At 37.6% G+C, this 17409-nt stretch overlaps 2 protein-coding genes across 6 annotated transcripts in view; both read right to left on the reverse strand.

Moving 5' to 3' along the window:
• Positions 1 to 1006: 1006 nt before the first annotated feature.
• LOC113077484 (sodium/potassium-transporting ATPase subunit beta-2-like) lies at positions 1007 to 12277 on the reverse strand. 2 transcript variants are annotated; one of them, XM_026249863.1, is made up of 8 exons: positions 11946 to 12277; positions 5276 to 5404; positions 5037 to 5141; positions 4714 to 4919; positions 4248 to 4307; positions 3205 to 3231; positions 2803 to 2898; positions 1008 to 2145 (listed from the first exon to the last, which is right to left on the reverse strand). In XM_026249863.1, the coding sequence occupies exons 1-8, from the start codon at positions 12034 to 12036 to the stop codon at positions 1978 to 1980; spliced, it is 882 nt and encodes a 293-aa protein (XP_026105648.1). In that variant the 5' UTR covers positions 12037 to 12277; the 3' UTR covers positions 1008 to 1977. The 2 variants fall into 2 exon arrangements, with proteins under 2 accessions (XP_026105649.1, XP_026105648.1); XM_026249864.1 differs by lacking the exon at positions 3205 to 3231 and having other exon boundaries at positions 1007 to 2145.
• Positions 12278 to 13367: 1090 nt separating this feature from the next.
• Positions 13368 to 17409, reverse strand: part of LOC113077505 (neuronal tyrosine-phosphorylated phosphoinositide-3-kinase adapter 1-like) — a 36816-nt gene continuing 32774 nt past the window's right edge. For all 4 annotated transcript variants that reach the window (XM_026249872.1, XM_026249884.1, XM_026249877.1 and 1 more), the window contains one exon: positions 13368 to 16466. In XM_026249872.1, the coding sequence (XP_026105657.1) occupies positions 16071 to 16466 (396 nt within the window). In that variant the 3' untranslated portion in view covers positions 13368 to 16070. The remainder of the gene's footprint in view (positions 16467 to 17409) is intronic.

Below are 17409 nucleotides of genomic sequence, written 5' to 3' on the forward strand. Positions count from 1 at the left end.
TCCATCTATTTTCTGATTTTAAAGGGGTCATATAATTTTGCTAAAAAGAACATTATTTTGTGTATTTGATGAAATGTGTTTATGTGGTTTAGGGTTCAAAAACACATTATTTTCCCACATACTGTAATTTATTGTTTCTCCTCTATGCCCTGCCTTCTGAAACGCATAGTTTTTTACAAAGCTCATCGCTCTGAAATGCGGGTTGTGCTCTGATTGGCCAGCTATGCAGTTCGTTGTGATTGGCCGAATACCTTAAGTGTGACAGAAATATTACACCCATGTAACATACTGTGATGCGTGTCCCGGTCAGAACACCGGCAAGACAAGCCAAAAACAATAAAACCCATTACAAATGAGCCATTTGTTACATCCAGGTGGGACATAATTACGGATTATAATGATTTATACGGTCTTTTTATGAGTTGCATTGCATTGCGCAGCTAAACATAAAACCATGTCTGCATTTGTGATCAGACAAACAACAAGCTCTACTCTACACTTCTCAAAACTCATGTTTAAATCGTCAGTGGCAAATCCTTTACATATGTAAACATAGGCTACTTACAGACTGTGAGTCAAAACAGACGGCATTGTAGTCTACTCTCCCAGGATCAGGAAACAGTCCTCCAATAAATGTGCTGCACACATCTGAATATTTGGGTTGAACTGTTCTGGAACAGTATTGTAAATATAACTTAACCACAGATTTCTAGTTGTGTCCTCTTTTGGAAGGCCAAACTAATTATTTTGTACTTTCACAACAAAACAGCAGTTTCCACGACATGGCGCTGGAAGCAACAGCAAGAATCAAAGATACGACTTCTTTCTTTGCATGAACATTTGGGCAGTGTTATGCAAATCTTACCACATCATGACGTAGAAATGTGGGGGCGTGTTTAAACAAGGTGTTTTAGGAGGGCGTGGGAGAGTCTTAACTTTGATAAAAAATATCTCTTTGGATTTGAGACTTTAGTCTTTGCAACTGTACAGATCTTATTCATGCACCAAGAGCTTGTAACACTCCAAAGAGAAGGGAAAACTTGAAATCGCATCATATGACCCCTTTAAACTGAACCCAGAGCTGGTGCAAATCAATACAAAACATCATGTCCCCTCAACATGTGAGACAAATTGGATTACACATGCCAAAAAAAAAAAAAGAAGTAAAATACTGCAAAGACCTATTTTACATATAAACACACTTCAATAGACTTGCCTCATGATAAAGAAAATGTGACACACTTCATCATGTGAAAGTACAGACTGTTCCAAAACCAACAGGAATGCAGTATTGTCATAATATAGGTGACGTTATCGTGCACAGCATTATGTACATGTTGGTATAAAATATCCTCTTCACTTATAAAGCCACAAATCAGACTGAGAAGAGGTTTCAATACCACTCTTCAGAACAGATACACACATGCAAAAAAAAAAAAAAAAAAAAACAAGCAGTAAAGACATTCTCCAAACACACATGAGATCATGCCATATTAATTCATAGACACTTGCTTTAATTAATGATACTGATAGATATTTAATAGATGCTGATAATTTTTCATTAAAAAAAATATAATCCTTTCCTAATATCGTTTTATTAGAATATTATTTATTTATTTATTAATTGCTCTGATAGCTGAGCATGCAATTACAATTTCTGAAAGTAAATACTGTTTCTCAACTCATACATTCTAACACACACACACACACTGATGTACACACATAAATACACACAAAAACAACCTTGCTAACTCTCTAAAAAACTCACTACAGTCTCAAACGAAAAAAAATCTTTAAAAAAACATTTCTTTGAAATGTGTAAGTATGCTCTGTGCTGAGGATTGCTGTGTCTGGCTAGTGTCTCTAGTTGTGCCTTTTAAACATAATCATGCAGTCTTTTAGATGAGGCTGGCCTGTGTGTGTCTGTGTGTAAAAAAAACAAAAAAAAAAAAAAACAAGGAACACACTTTCGTCTATTTAATTTAAGGAGTTGATCCTCAGTTTGAAGGAAATGCGTCCCGCATACTTGTCTCGCTCACTACCCTCTGGAATGTTGTTAGCGTTGATCCTGCACTCCACGTTGACGTCCTCATTCATGGTGATGTTGAGGAACTTGATGGCCACTAAAGGCTGAGAGTAGTTCACCTGCAGCAGAAGAAGCATGAGATACTGTAGTAAGATTTTGTAAGAACAAGACTATTTTATTAAAGGCGGCCTAATAAAAGCTGTTTTACATTATTGGAGACTTCGTTTACTACATTTCTACAGTGGTGACTGTCAACTTTTTCTCTCCTTTTCTGTGATGCCACATCCACACCACTAGGTGTCAGTATCAGCAGAGTATCATATCACAACATGAAATACTGATTGCACCTATAAAGTCAGCACAAAATGTAAAATAAGAGGGTCTTTTCTTCCTTATTGTGTCATTCATCTGAGTGAAACGGATAATTGGAAAATAAAAAGAGTAGGATGGGGACAGGTTCTATCCACCAGTATCCTATCTATCCTATCTATTCTATCCTATCCAGCAGACTAAATGATTGGAGATATGTCACCAGAGAGAAGTCTGCCATTTCAGCGGAAGATCCATTTATGACATTTTGATTAATAATTAAAAAACATATAATTATAGTATATAGCTATTTGGTAAAAATCACGCCGATTAATAATCACAAAGAAGATCAATAACTTGCATTGACAAAACAGATGGTCAAAATTGTCAATTTTCATTTCACTCCGACTTAAATTGTGTGTGTGATTACATATGTAGAGTATATTCTCTAAGTGAGTGAGTTGTACCTGGGCTTTCTTGCCGTAGTATGGGTAGTACATCAGGTTGAAGGTGCCATTAGGGGGAAAGTATGCCAGTGCACCAAGTTTATCTGAGTCATCCGCCTACAGAAGGAGGAAGACTTCATGAGTTCATCTGTTCTAATCCCAAGACTACTATTACTGTATTAAAGAAAATCAAAAATCAGAAAAACCAATCGGCCCTTGAGTTGATCTTATGCTGGAATTATCTAGCATATGATCTGACTGTACGAATAATCATTTTACCTTTTGCTGCTAAAACATGTTGATTTTAAAAGTAAATAAATATTTGAAAGTTGGATAAATTGGATTCCGATTTTTCTCTTCGCACATTAAGAATTCTCTGCCTCTGTTAAAATGATTATTCTTGATTCTGTCTATTATTCTTACCCACTCATCATTGCCAACTTTGTATTTCTGACAAGAAGAATGGAGGGGGAGACCAGATGAGACACACACACACACACACACACACACACACACACACAAAAACAAAAGATGATAAACAGAGATGATGAGCAATGGTGAAAAACAATACAGACTGAACAAACCCTGAAACGACACTGAAAACAACAATTATATGACAACATACAGAACAAAAGAGGAGGAATGATGGGTTCATGGAAAAGCAGGTGTGCTGTTTAAATCAATTGATGTGTACATTGCAATCGAAGAGAGAATAGGATTTAAGGATTGTATTTGCATGAGCCTGAATGGTGCTTGATATCCAAACACAAACACAAACAAGCAGTACGTGATTCGGCGGGAACACACTATTGAGAAATCTCTGAGAAAGATCAAGAAAAGCAATATAGATCAAAGTTTTCTTAGCGTGGGGTAACTAACCAACAGTATGAGAATACAAACAAGCAACAGTGTTATTGTTAACTGAAACTATCAAAATATGTTAACTGAAATAAATGTGAAATAAATGATCAATTTTAGATGAAAAACCTGCCTTGACAACTAACATAAAATTACCAAAATATGAAGTACTAAAATGACTTAAAAACAGAAATAAAAATGAAAGAGAAATAGAACTAATAAGCTATAATAGTTTTAACACCCAGTTCACAAACGCCCAATTAATACCTGGCAAAAGAAATTAGAAGCTAATAGCTCAGATTTGCCCACCTCTCAGATCTCATGAAAACAAGTCGAAACAGATTCAAAGATAATTCCTGAATACATTCAGACATTAAAACGGCTAGGAAATACATAATTGTTACTTTATTTGTTCTCCTTCCCCTCATTCCAGCAGCAGATGGTCTGTCATGGCAGTTTTTCTGTGAAGCTGGCCACAGTTCTGATTACCGGATAATTTAATCTGGTGGCCTTGTTGAACGGCTCATGTAACTTTAATCTGAAATCAACCCCTTTCTGAAAGATAGGAGGATAAGGAGAGTGAGAGAGAGGAAGAATGAGACGCTTACCTTAGCACCACAGGTGACGTAAGGAGGCTGCCTGTCCCTCGCAGGCAACAGACCAATCACCTGCAAAAAAGAAGAATAAACACAGAGAAAGAAGGATTTGAGATTGAAACGAGAGAGGGACAAAAAGAAAGTGACCCAAAGATGGAAACAAAAGTGAAGAGACAGGTCAAGTTGGGGCTCATTAAAAAGCTAAAGCAATGAATGATTAATTCTAAACATTCAGGCCGCTGTCTCTAATTCTGTGGTTTCAGGTCAAAGACTGAACTGACTGTTAAAGACTGTAGGGATTCAATGACCTAAAATCAAATCAGGCATATATTTTCTTTTACTATTTGCAATATAAAATGCATCACAGAATTCATTTAGTATTTTTGAGCAATAACTGCTAAGTTTATTTATTTATTTTATTGGACATGTTCCTGACATAAACATTCACTCCACACATATATTATATTTCACGTCTTACACGGTTGAGCTTAATGATGATGCAGGGCTTGCCCTCATTGTAGCCATAGTAACGATCTGTGATCCCGGAGCAATTCTCCAATATGGAGCGTTTAAACTGGCAGGAACGCTTAGGGAAGTTTTTCAAAATGCCGCTGTCCTCCTGGATGAAGTACTGATCCGGTTTACACTCATAATTCTTCTGGGCTTGGACTGAGTCATTGTAGGCTGCACACAAGAAGGAACAGGACGTGGCCGTCTGTGAACATCTTGCTTTATGGCATGCAGAGTTTCAATAGTAAAATGACTAATACTGTATAATATGGCTGTTTGCATTGTATTTACGCGACATGAAGTTATTGAGGGCCTGGACATATCTTTCCCAGGTCTCTGTGTACTCCAGTGAGTAAACGATCTCCAGCTGCTCTCCTTTAGGTCTGATCATCATCCCTGTAAAACGACAAATAAGAGAACGGAAGAACAATAAATGACAAAAGGTATCTGTAAGGGGTAACAGTAGGGTTGTAGTTGTCAAAGTTAGCTTAGTGTTTCCATATGTACAGGATCAAGTCTGTGTGTTTTACCTGGAGTTGAAAGTCTATCTTGGTATGTTGGTCTGTGGTCATCAAGTGTCTGCAGCATTACGTACATGGTGAGGACAAATAATGCAGCCAGGAAAATGTAGAATGCCAGATAAAACAACAGGATCAGACCTACGAGGACACACACACACACACACACACACTCAGATCAAAATTCAATGTAAAAACATGTACTCAAGATTTTGAAAACTTTTCATACTCTAATACATCACTGGTACACTGTTCAAACTTAACACAGAAATATATTTATTTGAATGTAATTCTCGCTGAAAACAATTTACAATGCATATTAAATAAAATAAATAAATGCAGTCACATGCAGCAATTAATGAGATTTAAGTCCCATAAACCCATATTTTTTCATGACAGATAGGACAAAATGAAGAATGGACTAATGTTAATATTTACTATGATAGTGCCACCAAGTGGCCAAGTCCCTCCAGATTTGTAATTTGTGTTTAGAGTAAGCCCTTACATACATGCACCAAAGTTTAAGTCTAGTTCATAAAACTATGGGTTTATTCTTGATATCAATGAAATTAGAGATATACATTTGTGACCATGGACCACAAAAGCAGTCATAAGGGACAATTTCTGACAATTTGAGATTTATACATCAACTGAAAGCTGAATAAATAAGCTTTCCAGTGGTGTATGGTTTATGTTAGGACAATATTTGGCAGAGATAAAACTATTGAAAATCTGGAGTCTGAGGGCGCAAAAAATCTAAATACTGAGAAATAAATACGCCTTTATTTGTCCAAATTAAGTTCTTAGCAAAGCATATTACAAATCAAATATTAGGTTTTGATAAATTTATGTTAGGGAATTTAGAAAATATAATTTTTTGGCATAAAAGAAAAATCTTAAATTTTGACCCCATATAATTTTTTTTTTTTTGGCTATTGCTAATACCCCAGCGACTTAAGACATTTGTGTATTTAGACCGAATGACTCTGAAGTGCACTTGAGTCTGTAGCATATTGTTCAGGTGTTATAAAACAAAACAAGATTTCCTTCATTGTAGCTCCTCCTACACTTTATGCACTTTAATAAAAACACTTTTGTTTGGAGTATTTGCAATTGGACATGCAGAATACTGTGACCATATAACTATAAAAACCATTTATGATTATATCTTTTGCATATCTCTGTCTCTCTCTCGTTTCCTTGCTCTTCTTCTGCTGATCTTACTGTGAAAAGATACAAGACTAGTTGACCTAATCCTCTTTAATTCTCACCAGAGCTTCTCTACACATTCACTGCAGCTCTGTCTTACACACATTCACACATTTACACACCAATGTCCCTTACAGGAAGCTTGGTAATCCTGTCTGGTAAATGTCTGGTCTTTGGTAAAATTGAATTATTGCAGGGCAGATGTGGGTTAAGAGGGGTAAAAAAGGGGGAGGGAGGGTGACAGAAGGAGAAGAAGAGGGCAGATTAAGCTAAAGGGGAATTTTCAGGGGACATATGGTTTAGAAACATCAGAGTCTCTATACAGACATTGATGCAGACACCCCCAACTACCAAACTAAACTAATCATTACACTCTAGATCACTAAAGCCATCTCTATACCTTAAGGCTTGATATTTAACATGCTTGGAAGAATGACAGAATGATCAGTACAGTAATATGGTATATAATGTGGTACAGTATGGTTATAGAGCCAGTCTGATAAATATTTACTGATGTTAATGATGTTTATGTATTTATAGATAATTTCCAGCACAATATATTTTCCCTCAGATTTTTTCAGATAGACAGAAGATAAACAAACTCTACATGGGCAGTTGTTGTTTTTTCAGTGTTAATGTTTTAAAAAATATACACTGTAGACTGTATAAGGGAAAATGTATATTGTAGCTGCTGTAACTGGTTTTTACCATTTTAAATACATTTGAGCTTTTCACAATACACTTAAACAGTATACATATCACACAAAATAATTTATACAAAAAGATTTTATAGACAACCATCCAAAATGTTTTTTATGCTCACCAAGAGTACATTAATTTGATCAGAATACAGTAAAAATATTGTAATATTTATAGTACCATTGTAAAATATTATTACATTTAAAATGGTTGTTTTTTTTTTATTTCAACTTCTAATTGTTTCTGAAGGATCATGTGACACTGAAGACTGGAATATTAGATGCTAAAATTAAGCTTTGCATCATAGGAATAAATGACACTGTAAATGAATATTCTGATTTGAAGAAACATCTCTAATTGTTAACAATGTTGTGCTGCTGAAGATTTTTTTGTGGAAAGCATGATTACCATGATTCTTTGATGACCATAAACTTCAAAAGAACAGTATTTATTTGAAATAGAACATTTTTGTAACATAAACATCTTTGCATTTTCACCTTTAATCAGTTTAATGCATCCTTGCATTGAATAGCATGCAAGACATTTCTTCATTTCATGTTAAGTACATAAAACGTTCTCAGATAAAAAGCAAAGATTCAGTAACTCATCCGTTTGCTCCTGAAATAAGAACGTACTTCAAAACATCTTCACCACACAATGCACTAAATAATTTAGGGTTGCTATTTGAACAGATCAGGCTCTATTGTTTCATAGAGAAAACTGAGTGCTGAAGGTGTATGTTTGTATGTGTGTTCTGTAAGCTGTGGTGCATATTGTGTATACCTGAGGAGAGCTCATTAAGATACAGGTCACCTGAGCTTCATGCAGAGAGGCCCCTGGGGACAGTCGATCAGGTTGCCCCGCACATGAAGGGAGGAGTGATACCGGATCACTGCCCCCTGCTCCGCTGCATCCTGGAGCTCCCCGCAGAGACAGGCTTTCACTAATCAATAACAGCGGTGCAATGTGAGGTTACTCTACAGACTAGAATTACACAGGAGTGTGTGCTAATCCGCTTGTAGAGAGTGAAAAAGGATTCAATGCATGCGTAAGAGAGAAAGTGAGCAAAGTTAAGGTAAGAATGTTGCTTAACTTGTGCAGCAAAGTCCAAATGTTCAAATCATTAAGCACTACTTAATTTCACAGGCTCAAAATAACCACCATCTCTCTCAGAATAGCAAGTACCTGTATTATCAAATATAACTTGCTGAAATTGGTTAAAGGGTTAAAACGTGGTACATCCTATTCAGCTATGCTACAGTAGCTCTCCTCAGGATCTGTCTGTGTGTGTGTGTGTGTGGCAAGTACTGCACATGGTGAGACTGAAACTCTATCTGTCCTCTTCTGTTTCTTTATCTGTCTCTCATCATGATGAAAGTCACACTCCCTCTTTCAACCCCCTAATTTGAATGCAACCTGAAAGAGATGAACAGAATGTGCCACTGTGATCTGCTATTTGCGTGTTCACGTTCATTAATACAGACATGAACTCCACAGACACGTCCTTTCAGATTCATCATGTCCTAAATCCATTAAACCTACCAGACCACCATGCTATCAAACACTTCAGAGGAACTCACACCTGTGATGCAGACAAAGGGAGCAGTCTGTCCACCGTGATCTCTGAATATCAATTAGCTGTTTTGTACTGGTTGCACATAAATATAGTGACAGTAACTAAAGTCTGATAAAAAAAAGTTAAACTAAAATGTGCTTCACATAGCAAATAAACTAAATGTTCTCGGGGTAATAACTACAAATAACTATTTAGTTTAATTCTGGATTCAAATATTTCTTAATACTCATATTCATCCATGGCTTTATTGAAACCCGTGCTTTCAGAAAACTTCATTTGTTTGTCTACATGTTAACTTGTTAACAGAAAGTTGAGAGGAAGGGAAAAGTATGGAAGAAAAAGATGCACAACCAACCGAGAGAACCACAGCCACAGTCGCAGATTGTCAGGCAAAATCGATTCAAGAACTTGAGGGAACTTCACAAGGAATGGACTGAGGCTGGGGTCAAGGCAAACATACGTGTCAAGGAATTTGGCTACAGTTGTCATATTCCTCTTGTTAAGCCACTCCTGAACCACAGACAACGTCCGAGGCGTCTTACCTGTGCTAAGGAGAAGAAGAACTGGACTGTCTTCCAGTGGTCCAAAGTCCTCTTTTCAGATGAGAGCAAGTTTTGTATTTCATTTGGAAACCAAGGTCCTAGAGTCTGGAGGAAGGGTGGAGAAGCTCATAGCCCAAATTAATTGAAGTCCAGTGTTAATTTTCCACAGTCTGTGATGATTTGTGGTGCAATGTCATCTGCTGGTGTTGGTCCATTGTGTTTTTTGAAAACCAGTGACACTGCACCTGTTTACCAAGAAATTTGGAGCACTTCATGCTTCCTTCTGCTGACCAGCTTTGATGCTGATTTCATTTTCCAGCAGGATTTGGCACCTGCCCACACTGCAAAAAGTTGGTTAAATGACCATGGTGTTGGTGTGCTTGACTGGCCAGCTAACTCACCAGACCTGAACCCCAGAGAGAATTGATGGGGTATTGTCATTAGGAAAATGAGAAACAAGAGACCGAAAAATGCAGATGAACTAAAGATCACTGTCAAAGAAGCCTGGGCCTTTATTGGTCTTATGAAGTATTCTGATTTGTTGAGAATTGGTGGGTTCTTGTTAAATGTGAGCCAAAATCAGCACAATTAAAAGAACCAAAGACTTAAACTACTTCAGTCTGTGTGCACTGAATTTGTTTAATGCATGAGTTTCACAATTTGAGTTGAATTACTGAAATAAATAAATAAATGAACTTTTCCTCGACATTCTAATTATAATCTAATGATGCACCTGTAAGTCTCAGGAATGGTTTAGAGATTCAGTTATGGCCTGTGCAAGAGTGACTTGTTTAACAAGATTGAAAAGTTTCTCAGGCTGAAGTCAGCTTTAAGTGTTTTTATCTGATATCATTGGCCCCTCAGTTCAGGGGTCCTGAAAGCAACCCAGGATATGATTCAATGAGAGACACAGCTGTATGAATGAAGCTGCAGCTTCCAGCGTCCTCCATAGGTCACTATTAAGCTCCAGTAATGAGGATGTACTTTGTTGAAGAATCTAAGCATACCCAGGTTCACTCTGGTTTGGGCACAGACAAAAATAGACTAATTAAGGAGTCTTAGAGAGCATGCTGGCTTAACTAGGCAGCTATTCCTCAGAGCAACACACACACACACACACACACGTTCTCAAAGAGGTGCTACACACTCCATAGACCAAAATGTGCTGGCACATTTTGTCTTGAGGGCAGTGATCTAGCATCTCTCTCTCTCTCTCTCTCTCTCTCACGCACACACACACACACACACACACACACACACTCCAACTATTCTATAGCACTGATACCTTGAACAGATGCCTGTTAGAGTGCTGTTTTAATGCTATCACACCCTGATTAAAAGACACATTCATTTCCACAAATAATCAACGGCTGGGATACATCTCCTCATGATAGCCTCACCAAGGCAACCAATGAGCCTATTAGTAAAGGATTACATCTTACACTAATTCACAAACCCCAACGCGCACACTCAAAATGGCCCTCGGCTAGATTAATTCATCTCAATGTCACTGCAGAAGACAATTTGTAACACTATGCACTGGGCTAACACTGTTTTGTTGTTCACTTCTATTGTAAGAAAGATCTTTCACAATTATAAAGGCAGATTTCCTTGGGGTTTGAATATGATTTGAAAGTTTAAGAGAGGTAAAAAAAAAAAAAAAGAGGTAAATCAAATGGCAGAATGGAAAAATCGTCACTGCACTGTATAAAAAGAAAGGCAGCTGATGATGTTACAACTTACAAATAATAAGTGTTGGCATTTTGGTGACTGTTTTTTATTTTCAATGATATGTTAATATATCAACCTATTTGAACTGTTAAATTAGTTTGCTGTGATAAAATGGACAGATAACGATACAGATGGCACACTGGGGCTTATAGCTGATCAAAATTGGCCTCTCTAGCGGCTGTCAGGGTAGCTCAGGCTGACATATAGACACTTCATAAGCGATTCATTATTTTAACAAAAACTAAAGTACTTTAACTACTATATTTCACAATACATTAATTGCCTTATTAAGATATTTTTAAATAACATCAATAAAATAATCAATTAATTGTAAAATATTTTAACATTTCACAGAAAAATGTAATTCTACTTTTTACCATAAAGTATAACAATAAATGCGTTATTTTGCAGTTAAAATGATTGCTGTTCTTTACGGAAAGTGATGCAGGGAATATTGCTGTGTGCAAGCCTCTGTTCAGACATTCTGCTTGAAGCGCACTGTGTAGTTTAGCAGTAACTCGACGCATAACATTCTATTATCTGATGCCACGCATTCAACATTTCTATCCGCAAGTCCATCATAACACAATATTCAGTGAGTACCTGATTAACTAGATATATCAGTGGACCTCAAAATTCGCAATTTGCTCAAGATAAACATATTCTAAGGCAAATGTACTAAGTTTAACAGATGCGTAAACACGCGGGGAAGAAACTAAAACTCACGTGGCGCATTACAGACCGGTGGCAAAAGCATTTCAGCACCTAGGACAGCGATCCGTCTCTTCAGTGAACTTTTCTGCACTAATAGAGTGAGACTTGCGCTTGTGCTAACGACTGCAGCTCATTACTTACTATAACTGCACAATTTTATGACACCAATTAGCATTTGTGCATGCGTGCTTCAGTGTTGTGCAAGACTTACCCCAACTGCTCGCGGTCCTACCGCAGAACTCGCGCGTCCTCGGGTTCCAGAAGAACTCCTTCCATTCGTTCTTCTTATCATTCTTTGCCATTTTCCTGAACGAATTAAATGTGCACTCACAGAGTCAACGCCTCGGGACTAACACTCTCTTTGAGAGTAATAAAGAGCTATTCAACCCTTGAATGCTATGGAGAAAGGGTTTTAAAACGAAATTTAAGGTCTCAATAGTTAAAAAATGGGTAAAAGCGATTCTCAAGGCACTCTGACGAAACCTGACGACTCAAGCCAGGACTGAGTGAGAGCAGACCTCGCTTTCTCTGTAACGCCCGGCGTTCTGCCCACCCACAAGAGCAGGTCGCCTTCCGTGGAGAGAGAGAGAGAGAGAGAGAGAGAGAGAGAGAGAGAGAGAGAGAGAGAGAGAGAGAGAGCCGATACTGTAGTGGAACAAGCTCTGTCTGCTCAGCCCCAATATCTTCCCACCAAGCACGGGGGCATTTATAGTTATTATGGCTATTTGTCTTCTTTGCAGTTCTATTGTCAGTGTTATTGGTTAATTTGATAACTTGTCTTAAGATGTCAGGAATCATAAATTATTGTATTTTTTTCACATAAATTTTTTTTTCACATAAATTTTTTTGCCATTAATGGCAACTTTACAGAAAATTCTTCTTCTTTTAAGTTCTGCAGACTGCCCGGTTTTACAGTGCAGAATTAAGCTTTAGGCAAAGAAATAATAAGAAGGAGTTACACCCTTTCACGATCACCAAGGCGCCAGACAACCAAGTCTGAAAATCTCAAAAAATAAACTGTCTGCACACTTGAATACTTTAAGCAAATTGAATCACCAAGCTTTCGGTCAAACGACCATCCTCAGGGCATACAGACAATAAATGTAGCAATCAACTTAACTGTGTTCAAACACATCAGGACAATCAACAGTGATTACCACACCTTTATTTTTTTTTTAGATTTTCAGGCAAAGAAATAAAAAATAAAAAATAAAACCTATACTGGCAAGCTCCCAGGCAATCATTTTCATCTAAATAACCATATACAATATATATTATAAACTTTTACTCTGATTCGATGACTGGTAGTACTTGATAAATCTGTCACATTGTAATAGTCAAATAACATCTGGAATGATGTTCAAGACCGATGTGTGCAGACAGCTACATCTTGGAAGGCCCGGGTGAGTAAATCTTTTAGCAATTTTTCATTTTTCTGCAAACTATTTCTTGAAAAAAAGATGGAATGAATAAAAAATGGCCACACTAGCATGTGGAAGCAGCTACTCCCTTAACTGAATGTTAAGCAGTCTGCAGGACAAGAAGATGTGAAATCTACGTGCATTAGCAACAGTTTCTTTCACTCCCTCACACACACACAAACACACACACTGTTATTTGTACGTGGTATTTGTTTCATCATATAAAATTTATTTCATGACGATATCAATGCAAATATAGCACTACAGTGATTTCCAAGGTACACCGTATCTTACCATACCAATATATTATGGCACTCATAATATGGCCACCATTTATGTAGACACGCAAAGCCGACAGTTTCTGTAAACTAGTTTACCCAATAATACTTAAGTTACCCTTTTCATTTTAATAAATTGCCACTAGATGATTATTTCGTATATTTGAAGTACAAACTGGGCACAATTTATATAGACTGGGACGCAGCCCAACCTTGAGCTGAATGATTAAGGGAATCTGTCAAGAACTCCCAGCATGCATTGCACCAGCCCTCCTCTACTGTGGTACTCATACTGTTTGATAAAGACTGTATTTCAAATGGCCACCCGGTTGGTGCAGTGAAACCCTAGTGTCATGGTGACAAGATGTCAAACCCTTGGAAACATCACTGCAACGTTGCCATCATATTTACAGTAGTGTTGCCAGGGTGAGAACTGTACAGGTTGGTGGTGCTAACTATTTGGAAAAATAACAACAACTTTTAAATACAACCACAACAACAACTGAGAAACATTCAATTGCCAACAGTTACAGAGGGTACCACTCCTAAAAACTCCACCACATGTTCCCCAAAAAAAAAAAAATAATCGAAGAGCACTCAAAAGAATAAAGAAAAAATAAATAAAGCAACGGCAGTGAGGATATGTAAGCAATAATAGAAATTCAATATAGCAGCAGAAGTACTTCAAAAATATCCAAGTGATATTCCAGTGAACCGGGTGGAGTGTGTTGGTAAGGGAATGAATGTGATCAGACTTCAGTTGCTTAAAGGGACTTGCATAACATTAGCCAGAAAAAAACATTGGTTGGTGTGTGTGTGTGTGTGTTTGAGACTGTGCCTTTAGTAGAGACTGCTCGTCTTTCAGCGGTCCATTCAGTACAGTGTAGACAGGTAGCCACAGATAAAACTACTAAATTTCTTTATAAAACAATTAAACACCTTGTACTTTTATACATTATATGCTACAATATATTTATTGATTACAAGTATGAAAGTGGAAATAATTGCTACATAATCAGTACAGCTGTACATGTTTATTTTACAGATTTAACACTTTTTTTTCTTCTCGTTTAATCTCAATGTCATGTGGTTCACTTTCTTTTGTGTGTGCATTTCTCTATATGCATTTGCACATGAGGGCTGGACAGTGGGAAGAGGTGAAGTTTGCTCCAAAACTGATTTTTCTTTAAGGGACAGGGTAACTGGACTGCTTAATCTGGCTGTAGTATGATAAGACTGACAAAGAGCTTTTATATATGTTATTACATCTTATTAAACACCTTTGCAACCCCAATTGATTCACACATGAGACTGTGCTGCTAAAAAGACTGAAAAATACAGTTAGACGTTAGCTCCGGATTTGCTCAGGTACAGCTTCAATGTAAACAGATGCTTAAATATGGTGGTCAGACAGATTTTAGGTGAACACAAGGATACCTCGTGTTAACACGAGTGCATTGGTCCTCACTCTATTTCCTATCTTGCTATCTCCGATCTTTTCAATAAGTGAATTTTACACAATTGATTTGAGCTTATGATAATGCAATGCAGATCTGTCTTTTTTCTCCATCATGTTTTTGTATTGGACCGGGTTAACGATCAGACTCCTGCTTTAACAAATATTGCTACAAAAGTCACGTTAACATTTGTTGAACAGCTTTTCTTCTACTCCCCAAATACGCAGACACACGTGTCACGACAATCAGCAAATTGGCACTCAATCAATGGGCAGTAATTAGACTTCAAACGAATCTCCTCTACAAACTAAGACAGTACCACACAGCCCTTCATCATCATTTCCTGTTTCTGAATGTGTTTGATTTGTTTTTGTGTGTATACATGTAGAATCTTGTGTTTTATTGACACGCTCCCCTGTACTCCTCACCATATTGTCTGTTCTGCTTCCAACCTCACACGTCTCCAATGCAAAGATACATCTTACAAAGTTCACCATGACGCCACACACACACACACGCACTCGCACACAGACATTCTGACACTCTTCTGGAATGTAAAAAACATCAGTCTAGTGGGTGCCCAGGAAACAGCAGCATAACAGAGTAATTCTGGTCAGTAAAAACACACAAGCCCAAAGACATAGACAGTTTATGAAATGAAGAAAAGCTCCACTATGATCATTCAGCGTCTCTTCATTCTTTACACATCAAGTTTCGATCATTTCTTCATTCCTTGGAGGAAAAAGAATGTCAGTTCTCCTCACTAATGGTTTATATTCATATTTCACGTTGTTCCAAAAGGTTTCCAGTGTGTTTCAAAAAGGTTGTAAACTCAGCAGCACAGGTTGTATTTGCAGAGAGTTCAGACTCGGTGTGTGTGTTTCATCTGCTGCATCTGTATGGCACATAAACATCGTGTGGAACACATTTTCTCCTGCTTCTACAGAGAGATTTAATCTAAATCATGCTATTCTCTGAGCAAAATGCCCTCGCTTTGTCTTTTCCAGTCTTATTTTAATCTCTTCACTCAAAGGCCACTTCTCTCATTTCCCCCTACTTCCCCATTTAGTTTTTTCACACACAAAAGAGAGAAAAAAAGAAGAATAGATTGTTACTCTAACTGTCTCTCTCAGTCATGTCTTTCTTACTCCCTACCCACTGTCTGCTCTCTCTGCCTTGGTCAGATGGCCGTGTCCCACACCACAGCCTGTGGCCTCTGGCAGGGCGGTGTTCCAGTCTTGCGGGGCTCCGGCGTTTTCCTCCAGCTGGGTAAAATAGGCATACTGTCCTGCTTACATAAGCTCTTATCTGGCCGACGATGAGCCTTAATCTCCTTACACAGGCAGCGCTTTCTCTCGATCACCTCCAGGAGCTTGCCGTCACGCTGGGCCGAGGTTGTGGAGGTGCCGGCCGTGCCCGTGCTGAGGGGAGCCTGGGCCTGCGCGGCAAGCTGAGCCAGCTGCTGGAACTGGAGCTGGACTTGCTGCTGGTGCTGGTACTGCTGCTGTCGGCTCAGAGACGGACTGCAGGGAGCTTGAGACTGAGCCTGAGCCTGAACCTGCGAGAGAGCGTGGAACTAGACACAGACAGAAAAGAGAGAAAGAAAATGGAGAAAAGATTTCAGAATTTGGATAGTTCAGTGCAGATGAAATGCAGTGGTTAGCCATGTGACTGATTGCTTCGGAAGGTATAAAGTTTGGCTAGTTAGCATGGTAATTAGCCTCTGCTGGTAGATGCAGTAAACTTCACCATCGGGCTGCAAGTGAGAGATGCACTGAGGGCCATCAGTGCTATTTTAGTATTATTTATATATTACTATATTATTTCTTTAACATTTTTATTAGTTTTTTTTTCAGTTTTCAATTTATTATCATTTTTTTTAAGTTTAAATAATTTTGTTATGTGCTTGTCATTTTTATTATTTTATTTATTATTTTAATATTTCTTGCACACATATTTCTATTTAGCTTTATTTTAATTTTATTTATATTTTAGTCATTTTAGTAACTTAGTAACTTAAAAAAAAAAATTATTAGTTGCCATGCTAAAATTGAATATTACGATTATTTATTATTTAATATGATTTAATATACCATTTTCTAATATTCACCATATTTCCATTTTTTTATTATTATTTTAGATTTTTTTTAAAGGACTCCTCTTTTTTTTAATCACAATTCTTTTTATTTTTAATTTTTGACCATCATGTTGTGATGGACACTGTCCACTTCAAATGTTTGTTTGGTCTCTGGGTGTGTGCTCTTTGCTATATCAAAGAACACCACCAGATAGCGGCATAGCGCCAACTCACAGCACCCATCCCATCCCCCTGCTCTGAGAAGGAAGGTCATATCAGCTCACAGAGTCAATCCCTGTGTTACACACACACACACACACACACACTGTGTCAGCATGTGAACCTTTGCCAACAGACAACAGCACACCAGGGGAAAAGAACAGAGGCTTCTGTATGGCAACTAACATCCAACAAGATTGAAAATGAAAGATTATTTCTTGAA

This window comes from Carassius auratus, chromosome 5 (genome assembly GCF_003368295.1).
Source record: "Carassius auratus strain Wakin chromosome 5, ASM336829v1, whole genome shotgun sequence".
Classification (NCBI taxonomy): domain Eukaryota; kingdom Metazoa; phylum Chordata; class Actinopteri; order Cypriniformes; family Cyprinidae; genus Carassius; species Carassius auratus.